Genomic DNA, 21,889 nt, shown 5'->3' on the forward strand with positions numbered 1-21,889 from the left:
AGTTCAAATTATGCCAGAGAACCTGAGTCTGTGATATTATAATGGGTGAGGATCAGGGGAGACAACAAACCGTGCAAGATGGATGATGATATCCAGGGGTGAAGAAGAAACGGCCCATAAAAAAAAAAAAAAATTGTCATTATCCTGCCTGGACCAAAAACATTCCCAAGGGCCAATTTTGTAGATTGCGACAAAACTGTACTAATGCTACCGATTACTGTATTTATTGGCGTGTAACACTCACTTTTTTTACCCTGAAAATAGAGGGTAAACGGTGCCTGCGTGTTATATGCAGGGGGCTGTGGAAAGTTTTTTTCCTGAAACTTCCCTCTTAAAGTTAGGGTGTGTGTTATACGCCGATAAATACAGTATATCGAACAGAACACTCTTTTGACCAAAAAATTACTTGATAAGGGTTATCCCAATACCCTTTTACAGGAAGCACACATGTTTTACAATAAAGGCAAACCTGAACGTAAAGACAAAGAAGCCTTTGATAATTCAACCCGATTCATAACTAAATTCCATCAAAAATATCGAAACATGGAGCATATCCTTGCAAAATACTGGAATGTCCTAACACAGGATCCACACCTCAAAGCCATTCCTCCCACCAAACTTTGTGTCACATATCGTAGAGCTCCCAACCTTAAAAATAAAGTTGCTCCCAGCTAATTACAGCCCAAACAGACCTCTCACCTTACACAACTATGCCTCGTCCCCCTCATCGGCATGTATCAGTGAAAAAAGGCATTATGCAAAACATGTGCCTTTGTCACCTACAGGAAAAAGGAATTCTCATCATAAGGCAAAACACAAAACAACCTGAGAATTTTACAACTGTCCTCTGATTTTGTGATGTACTGCATTACTTGCCCATGTAAATTGCTGTATATAGGATGTACTATACAAGATCAACACAGTATCCCTCGTCACTTTGCACAGTGCCACCAACAATCTACTCAGGGCCTAGAAGTCTGGGTTGTTTAACAGATACCAAAAAGTTACCCTGAAGCAGAGAAGTTTCACCGACTCTGTAAAAAGGAGACTTTCTGGATCTATTCTTTAGATACCTTCTCACCTGGAGGGTTAAACAAGGAACTAGAGGTCTCTACCATCTTATGATGCATATGCGCTATCACACTACCTCAGGTTTTTTTCCTCCCCATTCTAACCATTATCCTTGATTTTTCTTCCAGATCATCTTGATATCGTATATACAAATATATTTTTTTGGTGGTTGGGTGACCTTCGCTACTATGGTGGTGGGTGTTTGGTTCAGTACCTGTAAGTATATTATCCGGGATACACCTTTTGATACTACGGTAATTGTATGTCTTCCTCCTTTTGCTTTCCCTCCCTAAATCCCCACCCCTCCTCCTGATGGTTTTCAGGGGGCCTGTCTCTGTGCTGCAGAGCCATGCTTGTGTCTGGCACCGTGTATTTGTGGCCCCCTTCACCATCTAGGGTATCTTATATCCGCCACACATGACATTTCTTTTTGGTAGTCTAGATCTATACTTATCTTCAGGCCATCACACATACTCTCACCAATATATGTGCATACCACACACAGTTCATTCTTTCCTGATCTCATGCCCAGGGCATCTATCAGATTTATTTATATATTGATCTCTACATTTCCTTATTTTTTCCAATACACATGACTTTGGATCATCATGTATACATGAAACCAGGTCACCATTTGGACTCCTCATTCCTATTTCTTAATTTACCATCATATTAGTATGACCTTATGATCTCCCATGATGTGCTGAATGTCTAATACTTACATCTAGCCTAAACAATTTTTTTCCAATATATACATTTTTATCACACATATGTTATCATTCATTTTATCTTCTTTTAGTTACCTTTTATTGTCCTATTCCTCTCTTCCTGTCCCATGGTTATTCCCATTCTCAATATGTATTATATTACATTGGTTATCATTGTTGTCTTTATTATTTGTTATTCCCAGTATGTCCACTAGATGGCCCCCCACCTGCATGACCATATCATTCTTCACTATTGTTCATCATCACCTGCCATTTCCCCCTATCACCACTAGATGGTGGACTATATATATATATATATATATATATATATATATATATATATATATATATATTTTTTTTTATGATTATTATAATACAGGATTTATAATCCTAACAGTTTACGCAACGCTTTACAATATAAAAGGGAGACAATACAGTTATAATACAATAAAATACAATTAAGAGGGCCCTGCTCAGAAGAGCTAACAATCTAAAAGGGTGGGGCAGGTGGTACAAAAGATTGTAACTGTGGGGAATGAGCTGATGGAAGTGGTAAAAGATTAGTTGGAGACGTGATAGGCTTCCATGAAGAGATGAGTTTTCAGGGATCGCCTGAAGGTAGCAAAAGTAGGGGATAGCCGGACAGGTTGAGGCAGCGAGTTCCTGAAGATGGGAGAATTTCTGGAGAAATCCTGGAGACGAGCATGGAAGGAGGAAACGAGAGAGCTTGACGGTAGGTGGTCTTGAGAAAAGCAGAGAGGACGGGTTGGGATATGTTTGGAGACAAGATTGGTGATGTAGCTCGGGGCAGAGTTGTGGATGGCTTTGTAAGTTGTGGTTAGTATTTTGAATTTTATTCGCTAGGCGATCGGGAGTCAGTGTAGGGATTGGAGGAGAGGGTTTGGCAGACATTGAGCTGTTAGTAAGGTGGATATGTCTGGCAGCAGCATTCATGATAGACTGAAGAGGGGATAGATAGCCTATGGAGAGGCAGGCCAATAAGAAGGGAGTTTCAATAGTCAAGGCGAGAGATAACAAGGCAGTGAATGTGGCTTGGTGGTATCATTTGTTCAAAGGGGGCGAATTTTAGAGATGTTACAGAGGTGAATTCTACAAACTTTTGACGATTAGACTTGAGGCTGAAACGACAAGTCAGAGTCTAGGAGTTTTTATATATATATATATATATATATATATATATATATATATATATATATATATATATATATATATATATATATATATATATACCCTGTTTCCCTGAAAATAAGCCCTACACCAAAAATAAGACCTAGCTTTATACTCGGGGATGGCTGCAATATAAGCCCTACCCCGAAAATAAGCCCTAGTCAAAGTCCTATTAAAAACATGTAATCCGTTTTATAAAAAGATTATATAATGGGCAGTGTCTCCTTTTGTAAATTTATTGTGGAAAATACAATTTTTACATCACTGCTGGATGCTCACGTGACCAGCCAGAGAGCTTCTCCTCTCCTCCCGGCTGACATCAGTGGCCCCTACCTCTGCAGTGCTTAGAGAGGGGCTGCCGTCAGCGGGGATCACAGTCCCTCCCTCAGCAATATTCAGAGTGGGAAAGAAGAGCTTCGGCAGGTCACATGCACTGTGCTGTCTATCATGCTTTAAGGGATCAGGATATATTTTGAAGATGACATGACTGTATTTGAATAAATGTAGATTATTGTACATACCATTAATAAGACATCCCCTGAAAATAAGCCCTAGTGAGTTTTTCATAGCCAAAATTAATATAAGACCCGGTCTTATTTTCGGTGAAACACGGTATATATATATATATATATATATATATATATATATATATATATATATATATATATATATAGCATGTTTAATCCCTGCAATACCCAGCTTGACAAAGGAGCGCGCCTGTGCTTCCCACCGAGGCTCAGAAACGACGTTGTAACACTTCCGGCGACGTCAGACGCTGCTGCGTTCCACGAGCGCCTCTCCTCTGCATTACTACCTGAGCCACAGAGTATACAGAGCAGGCCAACGGCTATCTATGGGTCCCGGAGTGACATAGCCTGTTGAACCAGCGAGTAAGGAGACGCACCGCTGCAGGACTTTCCTAATGCTGATCGTTTTTAACCTCAATGTGAAAGTTTTTATTTATTGTACCATAACGTTTCTTCAGTTCATACTAAGAAGGCGCCTCTTTCTTTACCCTTTTTCTACAGATTTTTGGTAATAAGCAGCCATGAATCCATCAGGGCCTGGTTGTTTTTCTGGGTTTCATCATCTTTACTGCCTGCTGTACTTTCAGTAAAGATTTTCTGCATCTACATAGCTTCACAAGAAATCTGAAAGTTTAGGGAATAAAAAAAAATCGGCAAAAAAGGCAGAATAGTAATTTATAGGGCCTAATTTTTTCAAATGCACCTAAAAAATATGCAAGATGGTAACCAGATTCGATGTAAGACTACTATTGCTGGTGTGTAGTTGAAATAGTTTACAGGCTAGCCGGATGTCGCGAGGCCTATTGGCTACAAATGTGTCTGGCTTGTCACCTTTTACATAGAATCGATATTGGGTCCATCTTATTTATTGGTCTGCCAGGTGGGAAAGGCAAGGCTCAGGTCAGTTTTCAGGTGAGCCAGCCTTACTCAATGAGCAGGACTCGGATCTGCTTGAAAGGCCTTGGATGCATGAAGGGAGTCACCCTTGTTTAACTACATGCCGACCAGCCGCCGCCGTTCTACGGCGGCAGGTCGGCTCTCCTGCGCGTAAGGCCGTTGTATAACGTCAGCTCTCGCGCAGGCCACGAGGGGCAAGCGAAGGGCATTTGTCGGCAATGACACTGTCCTAATCTGTGCGACGCCGCACCTGCAGCGCTGCACCGATTTCAAAAAGTACTACTTTTTGCGATTAAGGGGCGCGATTTACATTGACATCTGTGCAGAAACCTGCACAGATGTCTCTTAAATCGCGGCCGAAATCGGGACTGCCAGCGGGAGTGCAGCCGTGCGAGTTCAGCTGAACTCGCACGGCTTCACTCCCGCAGCCCAGTGTGAACCAGGGCTTAAAATCAGTTTACTGTATCAGATCAGGCAGTGATTGCGATTGGTTGCCAGAGGACTGACACAAACGCATCAACGCACATATTCTTCCAATATAAGCGTTATTTGACACATTCTGTATTATAACCTCTTGTTTGTACAAATTATACAGAAAACAATAAAAATTATGGAAAGAAAATAAAAAAGTTGACACTACATAGAATGGTATAAAAAAATAAAAAATAAAATTATTTACTACGATTTTACGTGCATTTGGGTCACATTCATGTGCGTTCTTGTACAAATACATGCAAAAAAAAAAAATGCTGCAGGCTGTATTTTTATTTATTTTTTCTAAATACACATGAAAGCACCGCAATGGAGGCTGAAAGAAATACGTTTATTTTTTCTCGCATATGCATTCGCACTGATTTAAGAAAAAAAAAACACGTATTTCTTGTTAAAAAAAACGTGACCGACACAAACGCATCAACGCACATATTCTTCCAATAAAGGGATTTTTAATACAGCTTACCTGTAAAATCCTTTTCTTGGAGTACATCACGGGACACAGAGCGGCATATTCATTACTATATGGGTTATATGGAGTACCTTCAGGTGTTGACACTGGCAATCTTCAAACAGGAAATGCCCCTCCCTATATAACCCCCTCCCATAGGAGGAGTACCTCAGTTTTGTAGCAAGCAGTATGCCTCCCAAAATGGTCCCCAAAAAAGAGGGGTGGGAGCTCTGTGTCCCGTGATGTACTCCAAGAAAAGGATTTTACAGGTAAGCTGTATTAAAAATCCCTTTTTCTTTATCGTACATCACGGGACACAGAGCGGCATATTCATTACTATATGGGATGTCCCAAAGCAATGCTCATAATGAGGGGAGGGAGAACATCTCCAAGACAAAGGATTTAATTTAGAGAAATACTCAAATCATAATAAATCCAACTTAGTTGAGAAAAATAATCTTAAATTTTAAATTTAACTCAAAAAAGAGGAGCCCCCGGAATCCGAGGGTCTCAAACTGCAGCCTGCAGCACTGCCTGCCCGAAGGCAGTATCAGTATTCCTTCTTACGTCCAACTGGTAGAATTTTGTAAACGTGTGGACAGAAGACCAGGTTGCCGCCTTGCAAACTTGAGCCATAGAGATCTGGTGGTGTGCTGCCCAGGAGGCGCCCATGGCCCTAGTAGAATGAGCCTTTAATGATACTGGAGGAGGCAACCCTTTCAAGCCGTAGGCCTGAGTGATTAATTGCTTAATCCACCTAGAAATGGTGGACTTTGCAGCTGCCTGCCCCTTCTTGGGCCCATCCGGTAATATGAACAGCACATCTGTTTTCCGGATCTTCTTTGTAGCTTTAAGATAGGCCTTCATGGCCCTGACGATATCCAAGGTATGCAGCAACCCTTCCTTTCTGGAAGTAGGTTTAGGGAAGAAGGATGGTAATACCAAATCCTGGTTCAAATGAAAACTGGATACAACCTTCGGTAGGAAGGAAGGATGAGGGCGGAGAACGACCCTGTCCTTGTGAAAAATAAGATATGGTTCCTTACAGGATAAGGCCGCCAGTTCCGATACTCTTCTTGCGGAAACTATGGCGACCAAAAATACTAACTTCCTTGTCAGTAAAACCAAAGGAATTTCAGCCAACGGCTCAAACGGTTGTTTCTGTAAACTTGACAGAACAAGGTTTAAATCCCACGGGCAAAGCGGGGATTTAACTGGAGGTTTAATACGTAAGACCCCTTGAAGGAAGGTCTTAACCAGCGAGTGGGTGGCCAGCGGCCGCTGAAACCACACTGACAGAGCAGAACTCTGTCCTTTGATTGTGCTTAATGCCAATCCTTTATCCACTCCTAGCTGGAGAAAACTTAAAACTCTATCAATGGTGAATTTGCGAGAAAGCCATCGCTTGGACTCACACCAGCCTACATAGGCCTTCCAGACCCTGTAATAAATCACCCTAGAGACCGGTTTCCTGGCTCTGATTAGGGTAGAGATTACTTTCTGAGACAGACCTCTACCCCTGAGAATCAGGGATTCAGCTTCCAGGCCGTCAAATTTAGATGCCGTAAGGCAGGGTGGAGGATCGGACCTTGCGATAGCAGGTCTGGCCATAGAGGAAGAGTCCAAGGGTCTCCCACTACCATCTTTAGGATTAGTGAATACCATGCCCTTCTGGGCCATGCTGGAGCTACCAGGATGACTGGTATGTGCTCCACCCTGATCCTGCGCAGCAGGCGGGGTAGTAACTGGAGCGGGGGAAATACATAAAGTAGTCTGAACTGATGCCAAGGGCAAACCAGCGCATCGGTTCCGCAGGCCATCGGATCCCTTGAGCGGGATATGAACCTGTCTAGTTTCTTGTTGAGTCTTGATGCCATGACGTCCACGTCCGGCACTCCCCATCTCTGGCAGAGTGTCTGAAAGACCTGTGGATGTAGAGACCATTCCCCCGGCAACAGAGTCTGGCGACTTAAAAAGTCCGCCTGAAGGTTGTCCACTCCTGGAATGAATATCGCCGATATGCAGGGCACATGAGCTTCTGCCCATAGGAGAATCAAGCTCACCTCTCTCTGAGCGGATTGACTCTTGGTTCCCCCTTGGTGATTTATGTATGCCACTGCTGTGGCATTGTCCGATTGAATTCTCACCGGGAACCCCTGCAACTTGGACGTCCAAGCCCTGAGGGCTAGTCGAGCTGCTCTGAGCTCCAAGATGTTGATGGGCAATTGCTTCTCTAGCTTTGCCCAAGTGCCTTGGCGAGTGCAACCATCCAAAATTGCTCCCCAGCCTGTTAGGCTGGCGTCTGTGGTTACTATCTTCCAAGCCACTGGGCTGAAAGACTTCCCCTTCAGTAGATTCTGAGGGTCTAACCACCAACACAGACTTTGTCGGACTCTTGATGAGAGCGGCAAAGGGATATCTAAGGCCTGTGGCCTCCTGCTCCAGGCTGACAGGATGGCTGCCTGGAGGATGCGAGTGTGGCTCTGGGCGTACGGTACCGCCTCGAATGTGGCCACCATCTTGCCTAGTAACCGCATACATAGGCGAACAGTTGGTTCCTTCTTGCTTAGAACCAGTAGAATTAATTCCTTGATGGCTTTGACTTTTATCAGAGGCAGAAACACCCTCTGTTGTTCTGTGTCTAATCTCATGCCGAGATATTCCAACTGCCTTGTGGGCTGGAATGCTGATTTTTCTCGATTTAGGACCCAGCCGAACCTCTCGAGGTACTGAACTGTGAGGGCCACTGCTTGTTTCAAGCCAGGAGACGAGTGATCTATGACTAGGAGGTCGTCCAGGTATGCTAGGATTGTGACCCCTTGAATCCTTAGATTGGCTAGGATTGGAGCTAGGACCTTCGTGAACACCCGGGGGGCCGTAGCCAACCCGAAGGGAAGCGCCATGAATTGGAAATGACGTAGAGCCACCGAGAAGCGTAGAAATCTTTGATGTGGCTGGTAAACTGGAACATGAAGGTAAGCATCCTTTATGTCTATGGATGCCATAAAATCGTCCTTCTGAAGTGCGGCAACTGCTGACCGCACGGATTCCATCCGAAATGAGCGGACCTTTAGGTATGCATTTACCATTTTTAAGTCCAAAATTGGCCTGACATCGCCGTTGGGCTTTGGGATAATGAATAGGTTGGAGTAGAAACCTAGCCCCTGTTCTGGACTGGTACCTCTACTATTACCTCCTGAGAGAGTAGATGATTCAATGCCGCTATTAATGCGGCTCCCTTCCTCGGATCGTTTGGTACTCTTGACTCCTGAAAATGAGGAGGAGGAAACTTTAGGAAGTCTAGTTTGTAGCCTGTAGCCACGGAGGACCGTACCCATTTGTCGGGAATGCTGGCCTCCCAAACCTCTGTAAAGAGACGCAGTCTTCCCCCCACCTTCGAGGGTGGGGGCGCCCCTTCATAAGGCCGGCTTGGGGGCTGGCTTTGCTGGCTTGCGAAACCACTGCTTCTTGCGACTTGTTAAAATTTGCTTTCGCAGGAGGCCGTCGATACTGTTTGGTATTGGAGGGCCCCTGCCCAGGGGAGTACTGTCGTTTAAACGCAGGCCCCCGAAACTTCCTCTTGGTGGGCAAAAGAGTACTTTTTCCGCTTGAAATGGTCTGGATGTATTTGTCCAGGTCTTCTCCGAAGAGTCGTCCTCTATGGAAGGGAAACCCTACCAGGAGCTTCTTGCATGGGGGCTCTGCCTCCCAGCTCTTTAACCATAAGAGTCTTCTCATATGGATAAGGGATAATGATAGGCGTGACGCTTGCTGGATCGAATCCTTAATCGCATCTACCGTAAATCGTATGGCCCTAGGGACGTCCGAAAATTCTTCTGCCTGCTGGGCAGGAATAAGTTTAAGCATCTGCTTAGCTTGATCCGATAATGCTTGCGCAACCCCAATTGCAGCCACAGCTGGCTGCACTACTGCCCTTGCAGTAGTGAAGGAGGTTTTCAGTAGCGTTTCCAAGCGTTTATCAACCGGATCCTTGAACACCTGTATGTTTTCTACAGGGCATGTTAAAGACTTGTTAACACATGAGATGGCTGCGTCTACAGCCGGGGCTGCCCATCTCTTGGAAAATTTCTCTTCCATAGGATATAAGGCAGAGAATCTCTTTGGTGGTACAAAGATTCTATCTGGCTTGGCCCAATCTTGGAACATAACTTCCTCTAGTAGAGGATGGATCGGAAAAACCGCATTGGTTTGAGGCGCTTTTAGTAAGCCTAAAGCTGAGACCGTTGATACTTGGAGATCTGGTACTGGCAAGTTGAACGTCCTATGGACCAAGTCTGTTAAAACTTGAACCCACCAGCTCTCCCCTTGGGAGGCTGCGCCAGACTCCTCCGTACCCGGATCCTCGATCCCTGAACCTACTTGGTCCTTGTCCAAGAGGTCTTCCCATTCCTCTGCGGAAGGGACCTCCTCGTCTGAGGGTTCACGCTCGGGCGACGGAGATCTATTCCGTTTTCTGCCCCGCATAGCCTTGGCTATCATTTTTTCCATTCTTTTTTCCATCTCCTTTAGAGAGGTGGACAGTACCTCGTCCGTGACCATCCTAGGGTTGGACTGACCCGTGCCAGCTCCAGCCCCAGATCCCGATGGTCTCACCAAGGCTCCTTCTGGGGAAAGTAGCGGTAAGACTTTGTCCGAGACCCCGGACCCTCTGGGGGAATCCCCACCTTTTGTACCCTCCGAACCAGATGCCATGGTACAATACCGAGGTACGCCCGCTACTTAATGGTGTTTTGGGAAAATAAATAGTTGTTGCCCACAAACCCTTTCTGGGGAAAAAAATGCCTTTCCTTATTAATCTTGGCTTATTTTTTTTTTTTTTTAAACCAAAGAAAGAAAAACCATTCTGTCCCCCTTAGTAGTATTTGCCAATAAAAACTGCTGAAAAGAAAAAGAAAAAAGAAACCCTATCTTTAGGGTGAAAGACAGTCTGTTTGAAGACTGTAATACTTTTCTTTGGCCACTGTGTGTCCTCGGCGCCCCACTCTGCCGCTCCGGTCCTCCTCTCTCAGTTCCAACACATCACTGAGCTGGGAACTCTTTTGGAAGGGCCGCCCCTTCCTTTTACCTACGGGCCCGCCCTTCCCCTTCAGAAAAACGGCGCGAAATTGCGCCCATATCACGGGGACGCGCGCGCGCGCCCGCCGCGGGGGGGGGGGGAGGCCCACACGAGGAGGTCAGAGGCTGATCCTGCCGTCCAGGCCAGGATCCACAGAGCGGCATTTATCTGTCTGCAGCAACCGCCTGGACCTCTCTGAGCAGGCTTGCAGGTAAGAGCATTCACTCCCTTTACATAAGAAACCTCAATAGATTCCCAGGGGCTTCTCTTAAGAGAATTGTCACTATACACACAGGCCCTTTTCAATGCTACTAGCACCAGTTGCAATACTACCAGGGAGGTCACAATTATGGGGATTATACACATATATAGTCATCCTATCTTTAAGATATGTGACTCACCTTGCCAGATGCAGCGCATAAACCATAGGCATGTCCCACTGTGACCTTCCCCCAGACAAAACCTGCTGCGAACCAAGTTCCGCAAGTTTCCCCTTCACTTACCTGCTCCATGCCGCAGGACTTTGCACAGCAAGAGGTCCAATCTTCCCCCATCTCCGTGGGGCGTCTAGACCTTCAGGCCCTGGGTTCCTATGAAGGATCCACTGTCCTGGGCCCATATAGCACCCTGGCAACAGAAACATTAGGCCCCCAAAGGTTTCTAGGTTCTGGGCCCAGGGTCCAGCTCTCTGTGACAGAAAGCATTATGGGCTATACCCCAATGGTTTGGGGTCCGGTTACTGACCACTTTAGCACTGAGGCCTTTGGACAGAACCGGTTAGCCCACCTTAATCCCAAGGATGTGGAGGCAAGCTAAACCATGACCAACACCTAAGACACTGGCGTAAAAACTGAGGTACTCCTCCTATGGGAGGGGGTTATATAGGGAGGGGCATTTCCTGTTTGAAGATTGCCAGTGTCAACACCTGAAGGTACTCCATATAACCCATATAGTAATGAATATGCCGCTCTGTGTCCCGTGATGTACGATAAAGAAATAAGTGTTATTTGACACATTCTGTATAACAGATTACAGTTTGTACAAATTATACAGAAAACAATAAAAATGATGGAAAAAAAATAATAAAAAAAGTTTTAAATACGATTTAAAAAACACATAAAAGTGGAAAGACGAATGGTGTAAAGCTGAGCCAGGGGGGGTTCTACAATCACTATGACCCTCATTAAATCAGAATTATAACCTACCTCAGGATTCGGAGGCTTTATTTTCGCACTAGCCAGCAGAGAGGGGGCGGGACCAGGAACTCCACTCGGAACACAGTGGCTGTAGTTAGAGCAGTGATCGGAGTGGGCGCGTCAGTAGAGCTCCCGGCCCCGCCCCCGGACCTCTGTATTCCCCAGCCAGTATAGAGGGGACGGGGCCAGGAGCTCCACTGACGCGCCCACTCTGATCACTGCTCTAACTACAGCCACTCTGTTCTGAGCATACAGACTACATGGGGCGGGGTCAGCACGTCTGTGGAGCTCCCGGTCCCACCCCCTTACTGCTGGGTAGATCGGGAATACAGCCTCCCATGTCCTCTGTGCACTCTGCAAAGTCAGCGTCGGGGCCCCAATTCACGGGTAGCGCAGGGCCCCCTACAAAGATTGGGCCCAGGGCAAGTGCCCCATTTGACCTGCGCTAAAGACGGCCCTGCCTACCTCTTTACCTTTTCAATGGTCCTTGAAGTGATAGTAAACTCTGTTACACTACTTGTACCTACAGGTAAGCCTGTATTAAGGCTTACCTGTAGGTATTGTGAATATCTTTTAAACTTCCACAGTTTAGGAGATGTTCAAAATGCATGCGGCCAATGACATCACCGGCGCATGTGCTGTGAAGGTACAGTATATAATGCTGGACCTTCAGAGCCTGTGCCGTAAACAGCGGCGCATGCGCAGAAGTGACATCATCGCGGACCCCGGCCATTCATGTAGCCAGAGGCTGCGAACCTGGAAGGAAGACCAGAGGAAGAGGTCAGCCCTCTCAGCTGTCACAGCGTGGTGCTGGGGGGCGTTGTTCTAAGGTAAGTCTCTCATTATGTGCTAGAATGGGATGCATACTAGCACATTATGACATTGCCTTGCAGAATTTTTTTTTTTTTTTTTTTAACCACCTGTGGTTTAATACCGCTCTAATATTGTAGAGAGTGTCAAAGGATGTCTGCACCATTTTCTACGTTATTAGTACTGTAAGTGCAAAAATGCAGGGCACCATGGTGATTCTCTCCCCCGCCCCCCACAAGGAGCAGGCCCATGAGGCTCTGCACGCTCACAAAGTGGGTTAAATGATACTGGCCACGCAACCTCGTACAGCAATGAGTCTATGAGGGACAGCACAAAACAGGAGGTGAGTATTGCAGCAAGAACTGCTTTTTTATTTTTACAATAGAATTGAGCAGTTATATTCTGTGCAATTAAAGAGCAGTTAATATGCAGTTCTGCACCAGATTCCCCCCTTTTTTTTGTGGTTCAGATCTACATATATTTGGTGTGCTACTGAAGGATAGTAGGAGGACATGCCACAAACAGGCAACTAAACACAGCTCAAATACTTGTATGTATATATGCTAAAATATCTGTGATTTGGTTCATCATCAGGTCCTGCACTTTAACCCCAGACAGGCAGCACAGCCAGGTCCAGGATTGTGTTCAGCAGCGGAGTTGTTCTGCCTCCTATTGCTGACCTTCCCTCTCCCAGTCTGGATCCTGCTGTGCAGAAGATTACAAAAAGCTGCTAAAAATACAAACTTGGGTATTTATGTCGGGTGCCTTTAAATTCAATTAAACTTTTAAGTAATACTTTTAATAAATACATATACTTTTTAGCATTACTCGAATATGTGTCAGCAGTTCAGCTACACTTTCTAAATAAATGGTGAAAATCACGTTTTTTTTAAAGAAAACATTGTAGATATTTAAGCATTACAATGTATACATTTCATGTGGCAGTTTTAGATGTCAGATTACACTCTCTGGAGTTTACTTTGCACATACACCCTGTAGTAGTTTCAACTGTTCACCACATGAGGGGGCAATTGTATAAGCCAGGATTATAGACCACCTTGTGAACCATTCACGATAATGCATGTATATTTCAGGGCCGAATTCAGGCAAAAATTCAGCCCCGATTCGTCCCTGAAATAGAGAACAGTGACGCACCGGACCCCTCCTGCGAGCCGCATGCGGCTTAGATGTGGCCCCAACCTCAGTGACAGGACTGCTCAGTGACAGGACCATGCTCATTTTCATTACGAGACAAGGAAAAATAATTACAGATCTGGTGTGATAATACGAAAGACAAAAGAAAAGCTCTGACATTTTTTAAAGCTATTATCACTTATGCCGAATTAAGTAACAAACTTTATCAGTGCAGCCACACCTGTGCCCACCATTTCAGCCTCTGTCCACTGTGCTCACCATTGCAGCCTCTGCCCACCATTGCAGCCTTTGCCCACTATTGCAGCCTGTGCCCACCATTGCAGCCTCTGCCCACTTTGCCCACCATTGCAGCCTCTGCCCACTGTGTCCACCATTGCAGCCTCTGCCCACCATTGCAGCCTCTGCCCACTGTGCCCACCATTGCAGCCTCTGCCCACTGTGTCCACCATTGCAGCCTCTGCCCACCATTGCAGCCTCTGCCCACTGTGCCCACCATTGCAGCCTCTGCCCACTGTGCCCACCATTGCAGCCTCTGCCCACTGTGCCCACCATTGCAGCCTCTGCCCACCATTGCAGCCTCTGCCCACTGTGCCCACCATTGCAGCCTTTACGCACTGTGCCCACCATTGCAGCCTTTATGCACTGTGCCCACCATTGCAGCCTTTACTCACTGTGCCCATGATTGTAGCCTCTGCTCACCTGTACAGAGGATAGCCCCAGGGGAAGAGGAGCTGGGAGTGGAGGGGGGGAGAGCGCGGGTATCGCCGGCATGCAGGGATTGATTGGGAGCCGTTCTCCCATCGATCACCCCGGGGAAGAGAAAAACCGCGGGATTACATAGCTGATAACCCACTGTTACAGCTGACTTTACATTGCAGCTCCCTCCGCTCCGCTTGCGATTACACACAGCCCCGCCTCCTGACCCCATGCCTGTATCAGATTGACAGAATGCCAGTCCAATGCTGGGACGTGTTCCCTCCCCACTCCCAGCTCTTGCCAGAAACGATTTTGCACTCGCAAAATGCGAGTAGGCAAGGGGAAATTTTGAGGGCTGTTTTAGTTATTTAAAAATTATATGTTGCAGAGTTTAATTCCAACCCGGTTTCCTTCATTGGGAAAAATGTCACAGTTGTGTATATGAGGCAGGTACATTTCTCATTATGACCAGTTTCCAACAGTCCTCTCTGTAGAGTACAGAACTAAAAGTAAAACAAGCATTCTGATTGGCTACTGTGAGTAACAACAAACCTACTTGTTAGTGCACTATAGAATTTTATTTAAATATACGGCCCATTAACACTGTGCAGTTGGTTAAAATTAGGGTTGTCCCGATCAGGGCCGTCTTTAATATGGTTTGGGCCCTGGGCAAACATTTTTTTTGGGCCCCCCTCCAGCTTATTTTGGGCCTGGCTGGTTCACATGTATGTTTTGGCGGTCTTCATTTGTGCAGGTACAGCAGCCCATTGATTTGAATGGGCTGCCATGCCTTTATTTCCTGCAGAAAAAAGGTGCATTCAGCATTTTAAAAATACAGTTGCCTTGAAATCCATTCTGCTTTTGCACCATGCTACTTACCTGCAGTTCTTGCACACACAAACGCACTGTGTTTTTAAAAGCGTGACCTAAACGTCTAAAAATGCAGCAAGTTTGACAGTGCGGGAACTGCAGATAAGTCACAGCAGACAGCAGAATGGACAGACAGTGCTGTATTTCAGTGCTTGATGGGCATAGGCGTGCCGTGTGCGCAGCCTATTACATGAGGCATGCGCTTTTCTTTGCAGGAAACACAGGCATGGCGGCAAATTCAAATGAATGGGCTGCTGTGCCTGCGCAAATGTGGGCCGCCAAAACACATACATGTGAACCAGCCAGGCCCAAAATAAGCCCATCAAGCAGTTAAATACAGACAGTAATGCCATGTGCTCTGAGGCTTTACTCAGCCTGGACTGCAGGTCTGGTCTGTGATTTAAAGAGTTCCTCTATTTTACACATGGCATGGCATGGGGTCCCATGGTGCTAAAGCAGAATGGACAGACGGTGCTGTGACCCCATGCCATGCCATGTGTAAAATAGAGGAACTTTTTAAAACACTGACCAGACCTGCAGTGAATCATCAAATATTATAAAGACTTTGGGCACACTCTACAGAAAACTTCTATTTACAATACAGATTAGCAAACAGTGACATACCTTGAGGAGCAGGACATGAAGAAGTCAGCCTCGGGAAGAGCAAACTGGGGATGTTATAAAATCACATTCTAATTCACTTTTATATACAAGCAGCACCCAGTGGCAGGAATGGAGAAGTGCACGTCTAAAGGGAAGCCAGGGGTGCTGTACATTTTAAAACACTGGGAAGGGAAGCAGTACTGTCACTGGCTGCGTGCCGCTGCTGATTTTCAGCCTGATTTGTGGGCAGCACAGGGGCTAAGGCTAGGTTCACATCACGATTTTTACATCCGATAATCGGACCGTTAAATCGAATGGAATCGTATATGACAAAATCGTATGTAATCGTATGTCAAAATGTATTTTTTAAATCGGATTCATAAATCGCACAGCTAAATTTTCCATCCGATTTTCACTAAAAAATCGGATCCTGATTTTAAATAATGTCTGGCAATGGCCATAAAGTATTATGTAGAGAAGTGCTTTCTGGGAAAAAGAAGATTCTTGAAGTTTCTAGCTCGTTCCAGTGTCTAGTGCGCATGCGTAATAAAAAATCGGGTACGATTTATCGGATAAAAACGCACAGTCATCCGATTTATTACGATTTAGATTGACCACAATATAAAACAAATCGGACACGATTTTAATACGATTTCAAATCAGGACCAAAAATCGTGGTCAAACACGATTTTTGATGCGATTTTAAATCGTATCAAATCTGATGCGGATCAAATCGGATTCACTTGGGGACCTACATTAATGAATGGAAGTGAATGGATATGTTTTGCCATACAGATTTGTACGATTTCAAACCTAAGAATCGTGAGAACAAGTAGGATGATAAAATCGTGGTGTGAATGCACCCTTAACGGGCGGCAGGGCCGCCATCAGGAATTATAGGGCCACTTACACAGCTTCAGGCATGGGCCCCCTGGAGCAGAGAACCGGGATGGGGGGTGCTGCCGCCTGAAATTGAGAAGCAGGGGGGGGCTGCCGCGAATTTAGAATTTAGAATTTATAAAAAAAGAAATAAAGAAAGAAATAAAGAAAAATATATATAAAAAAAGGGGTGTAGCCATCTGGGGCCCTGGGGACCTCTGGGCCCTTTAATAAAAAAAAAAAAAGAAATAAAAAATATATATAAAAAATATATTTTAAAAAGGGGGTTGCCATCCGGGACCTCTGGGCCCTTTAATAAAAAATAAATATATAAAAAAAGAAACATTTATAAAAATAAAAAAAAGGGGGGGGGTTGCCATCCAGGGCCCTGGGGACCTCTGGGTCCTTTAATAATAATAATAATAATAACATTTATATTATATTTTATATATATATATATATATATATATATATATATATATATATATATATATATATATATATATATATATATAAAAGAAATATATAAAAAAATATTTTTTTATAAACAAAAGGGGGGTTGTCATCCGGGGCCCTGGGGAACTACGGGCCCCTGGGGACCCCCAAACCTCTAAAAAAAAATTGGCCCTTTAATAAAAAATGAAAAAAAAAATATATTAAAAAAATTTTTTTTTTTATTTAAAAATAAATAAAAAAGGGGGGTTGCCATCTGGGGCCCTGGGGGCCTCCGGGCCCTTGGGGACCCCTAAAAAAAATTGTCCCTTTAATAAAAAATAAAAATATATTAAAAAAAATATTTTTTTTTATTTAAAAAAAAATAAAAAAAAAATATTTTTTTAAATTTAAAAATAAATAAAAAAAAGGGGGGTTGCCATCTGGGGCCCTGGGGGCCTCCGGGCCCTTGGGGACCCCTAAAAAAAATTGTCCCTTTAATAAAAAATAAAAATATATTAAAAAAAATATTTTTTTTTATTTAAAAAAAAAATATTTTTTTAAATTTAAAAATAAATAAAAAAAAGGGGGGTTGCCATCTGAGGCCCTAGGGGCCTCCGGGCCCCTCCGGACCCCTAAAAAAAAAAAAAAAAAAAAAAAAAAATTTTTTTTTTTTTTTTTTTTTCAAAGGGGTTTGCTTTGGGCCCCCAACAGTGACAGGGCCCAGGGCACCTGCCCCATTTGCCCTGCGGTAAAGACGGCCCTGGTCCCGATACCGATACTAGTATCGGTATCGGGACCGATACCGAGTATTTGCGGGAGTACTCGTACTCCCGCAAATACCCCCGATACCAAAATAGAATACTTCCCCCCCCCCCCGCCGCCGCCGCAAGCGCCGAACGAATCCCGCCGCTAAAGCCGCATCTCGCCGCATCCCTGCTTGGTTACCACGGGCGGGGGAGATTACAGCATTCATTTGAATAGCTGTAGTCTTTCCCGCGGCGCAGCGTAGAGACACTCCCCTTGCTCGGGTGAACTGTCCAATCCCGAGCAAAGGGGAGTGTCTATACGCAGCGTGAGAGACTACAGCTATTCAAAGCTGTGATGGCGCGGCAGCATGTACGGTAAGGGGGGGACATGGCTGATTTTTTTTGGGGGGGGGCATGGCTGGTATGGGGAGGACATTGCTGCATATGGGGGGGGGACATGGCTGGTATGGGGAGGACATTGCTGCATATGGGGGGGGACATGGCTGGTATGGGGAGGACATTGCTGCACATGGGGGGGGGACATGGCTGGTATGGGGAGGACATTGCTGCACATGGGGGGGGGACATGGCTGGTATGGGGAGGACATTGCTGCATATGGGGGGGGACATGGCTGGTATGGGGAGGACATTGCTGCACATGGGGGGGGGACATGGCTGGTATGGGGAGGACATTGCTGCATATGGGGGGGACATGGCTGGTATGGGGAGGACATTGCTGCATATGGGGAGGACATTGCTGCATATGGGGGGGGGGACATGGCTGGTATGGGGAGGACATTGCTGCATATGGGGGGGGGACATGGCTGGTATGGGGAGGACATTGCTGCATATGGGGGGGACATGGCTGGTATGGGGAGGACATTGCTGCATATGGGGGGGGACATGGCTGGTATGGGGAGGACATTGCTGCATATGGGGAGGGGACATGGCTGGTATGGGGAGGACATTGCTGCATATGGGGGGGGACATGGCTGGTATGGGGAGGACATTGCTGCATATGGGGGGGGGGGGCATGGCTGGTATGGGGAGGACATTGCTGCATATGGGGGGGGGGGGGCATGGCTGGTATGGGGAGGACATTGCTGCATATGGGGGGGGGGGCATGGCTGGTATGGGGAGGACATTGCTGCATATGGGGGGGGACATGGCTTGTATGGGGAGGACATGGCTGCATATGGGGGGGGGGGACATGGCTGCATTTGTGGGGGGACATGGCTGCATGTGGGGACACATTTAAAAAAAAGTATTCGGTATTCGGTATCGGCGACTACTTGAAAAAAAGTATCGGTACTTGTACTCGGTCCTAAAAAAGTGGTATCGGGACAACCCTAGTTAAAATCAAGGAGTTATTGTGCCATGCGGTGCATGCGTTTTTTTTTTTTAATGGACTGGCAGCAATGGAAAGTCAGACTTGACCCTTTTCTTTTTAAGGCTAGGTTCACACTGCCGCAATCAGATTTTGATCTGACTTTCAGTATGATTATGTGATAAAACTTGGATACTACGTGGATGGGGTTTGCATATTCTATAGGGCTGGAATCGCACCAATGTAGCAGAGGACCCTTTTCCAAAATCGCACTGCAATGATGTGAACACACACACACCGCTAAAGGCACCAGAGCTTAGTAAATGAGCAGAAGCTCTACTGACTTCCATCATCCAATCATGTGCAAGCAAAACTGCTGTTTTTTAAATTTTCCTTGCACATGATTGGGTATTCTTTGCAAAGTGAAGCTTTACCACATTTACTAAGCTCTGGAGCAATGGCACTTTGCAAAGCGCACTGTCTATTTGACTTTAGTAAATAAACCAAAATGTGTTTTCCATTGTCATGTGATTCTTTGCGGCTCAGGTCGCATCTGAAATCCCACTAGTGTGAACCAGGCCTAACAGCGCAACAGCATGTAATCGCTTTCTTGTCAAAAACAGTAGGACTGGATGGCAATCAGGAAGTCAAAAGAAAATTTCCAACTGCAGGGTAATATCCATTTTACTAGTACTATGTTTTTTTTTTCTTTTTAACTTGCGTACTTCTTGGCAGAACATTGCTATTTCCTCCATCACCTCACCTCTCCAAAATGGAGAAAACCATATTTAATGGGCTGAAGGTCCTTGACATCTCTACTGGTCAGAACCCGGCATGCAGCATGCTTGTGTGTCATTTTCTGTTCCACTTCCTCCCTCTTCATTCCTCTACACCCTCATCTCTTCTATCAACAATCTAGCTACAGGCCTCATTGGTTGCCAAGATGCAGGCGGCTAGGACATACAGGGCTAGATTCAGATAGGTTAGCGGATCTTTAGATCCGCGTAACCTATCTGATTTATGTTACGCCGCCGCTATTTTTTGAAGCAAGTATTTTATTCAGAAAGCACTTGCCTCTAAAGTTGCAGCAGCGTATCATAAATCCCCGGCGGAATTCAAGTTCCATGGCTAGGGGGCGTGTACTATTTAAATCAGGAGATACGCCGTCGTATCTTCTTTCTGAATCTGGCCCACAGTGTTTTAATAGTGTGGGTGTCCTGGCTGCACGGCATCATGGACTGGCAGGACGTAGGCAGCTAGACCACAAAGCACAATGCAATTCCACAGGCCAGCCGCCAGAACCATAACAACCAATGATGCTGTGCAACCAGAAAACTTGGAACCACATGACACTATGCCTAGCATACCCCTAAATATCCTTGCACACACCTTGAGACTATTGCATTCCGTTATACTGTGCTACCCTGAAGGTGGGCGCCACACTGGAAGAAGACCCAGGCAAATGGCGTCTGCCTCATAAATACCCCTCCCCTGCATGCACAGCGAAGAAACCTCCTCCTGATAAGCTGCTGGAAAAAAGCATCCAATTCCCTGACTCCACTGCTGCCACCTGTCAGCCTGGGGTGGGGTCAGCACCCCAGAAACGACAGCATGAACCCACAGCCAAAGCTGAGGCAGAGGCTTCAAATGTGTAAAGATTAACCTGGTCAGAGTCACTTAACTCTCTAAAACCCCTCTAAATTTACACTAGCACCGGTTCTGAAAAGTAACCAGGCGCTACACATATCTCTAAATAGATATAAGTATATCTATATTTATATACACACACACATACACATACACCCACACACCTGTTTAGGCTCTTCATTTTCCACCAGCTGTAATATCTGGGCTTCCAGCGACTGAATAAGTAGATCTTTCTCATCAAGCTTTCTTCGCAAACTTTGGATTTTTTCAGAATCTGCTTCATGCGTTTCATGGCCTTTCTGACTCCCTGAGATTCCTTTATAATAATTCTGTTGAGACATGTATATCATAAAGAAAATGGCTAGGATAACCAGTTTTATTCTGTTTCCACAACCACTATATTCCAACCACAGATTTGAAACATAAGCACAAGAACATGGCTATGACTAAGCATTGTATAACAATGTGAAACGCGTCAGTTATATCATCCCACCGTTTGCTGTTTCTCTGTTTGTGCAGTGTTTTTTTACTGGATTAAAGGCTTTTATTGTTTTTTACATTTATCGGAGTGCGGCTGTCCATACCTTTTTGCTTCTATTTATGCTTCGTGCATTGCCTGCACCCACTGGATTTTTCTGAGTCCATACTCACCACCGAGGAGCACTCATCTGGAGCGGCGGTCTCTTTCCCCTACTATGGGAGGGGGAAGAGGTGGGCCTAAGCCTGGGCACTGACTTTCAGAAAGTCTTTATTTAGGAAAAATAGACACACTTGTGGGTGTGACTGGGAATAGCTAGTGTGAATTAGATGATGGTGTTCCCAGAATTCATTACTGCATGCCTCTTTCATAAATAGGAGCTGAGGAGTGATGTACAAGTCAGCAGGGGAGGCGACCCACATAACCCAAAAGTGTGTGAATATCTGAAGTGGCTGGGGAGCAGTGAAGGAGCAGGGCTTTAAACACAGGGGGCCGGATTCAGATAGAGATACGACGGTGTATCTCCTGATACGCCGTCGTATCTCTAAATTCCGACGGTCGGATCTATGCGGCTGATTCATAGAATCAGGTTCCGCATAGATCTCCCTAAGATCCGACAGGTGTAAGTGACTTACACC

General features: G+C 45.4%; 1 protein-coding gene across 1 annotated transcript in view; it reads right to left on the minus strand.

Annotated features, from left to right (window-relative positions):
* The window catches only part of C5H10orf67 (chromosome 5 C10orf67 homolog), a 202,036-nt gene that overhangs the window by 148,815 nt on the left and 31,332 nt on the right, over nucleotides 1-21,889 (minus strand). The window contains exon 5 of the mRNA XM_040352514.1: nucleotides 20,938-21,102. Coding sequence (XP_040208448.1) covers nucleotides 20,938-21,102 — 165 coding nt within the window. The remainder of the gene's footprint in view (nucleotides 1-20,937; nucleotides 21,103-21,889) is intronic.

This window comes from Rana temporaria, chromosome 5 (assembly GCF_905171775.1).
Source record: "Rana temporaria chromosome 5, aRanTem1.1, whole genome shotgun sequence".
Classification (NCBI taxonomy): Eukaryota; Metazoa; Chordata; class Amphibia; order Anura; family Ranidae; genus Rana; species Rana temporaria.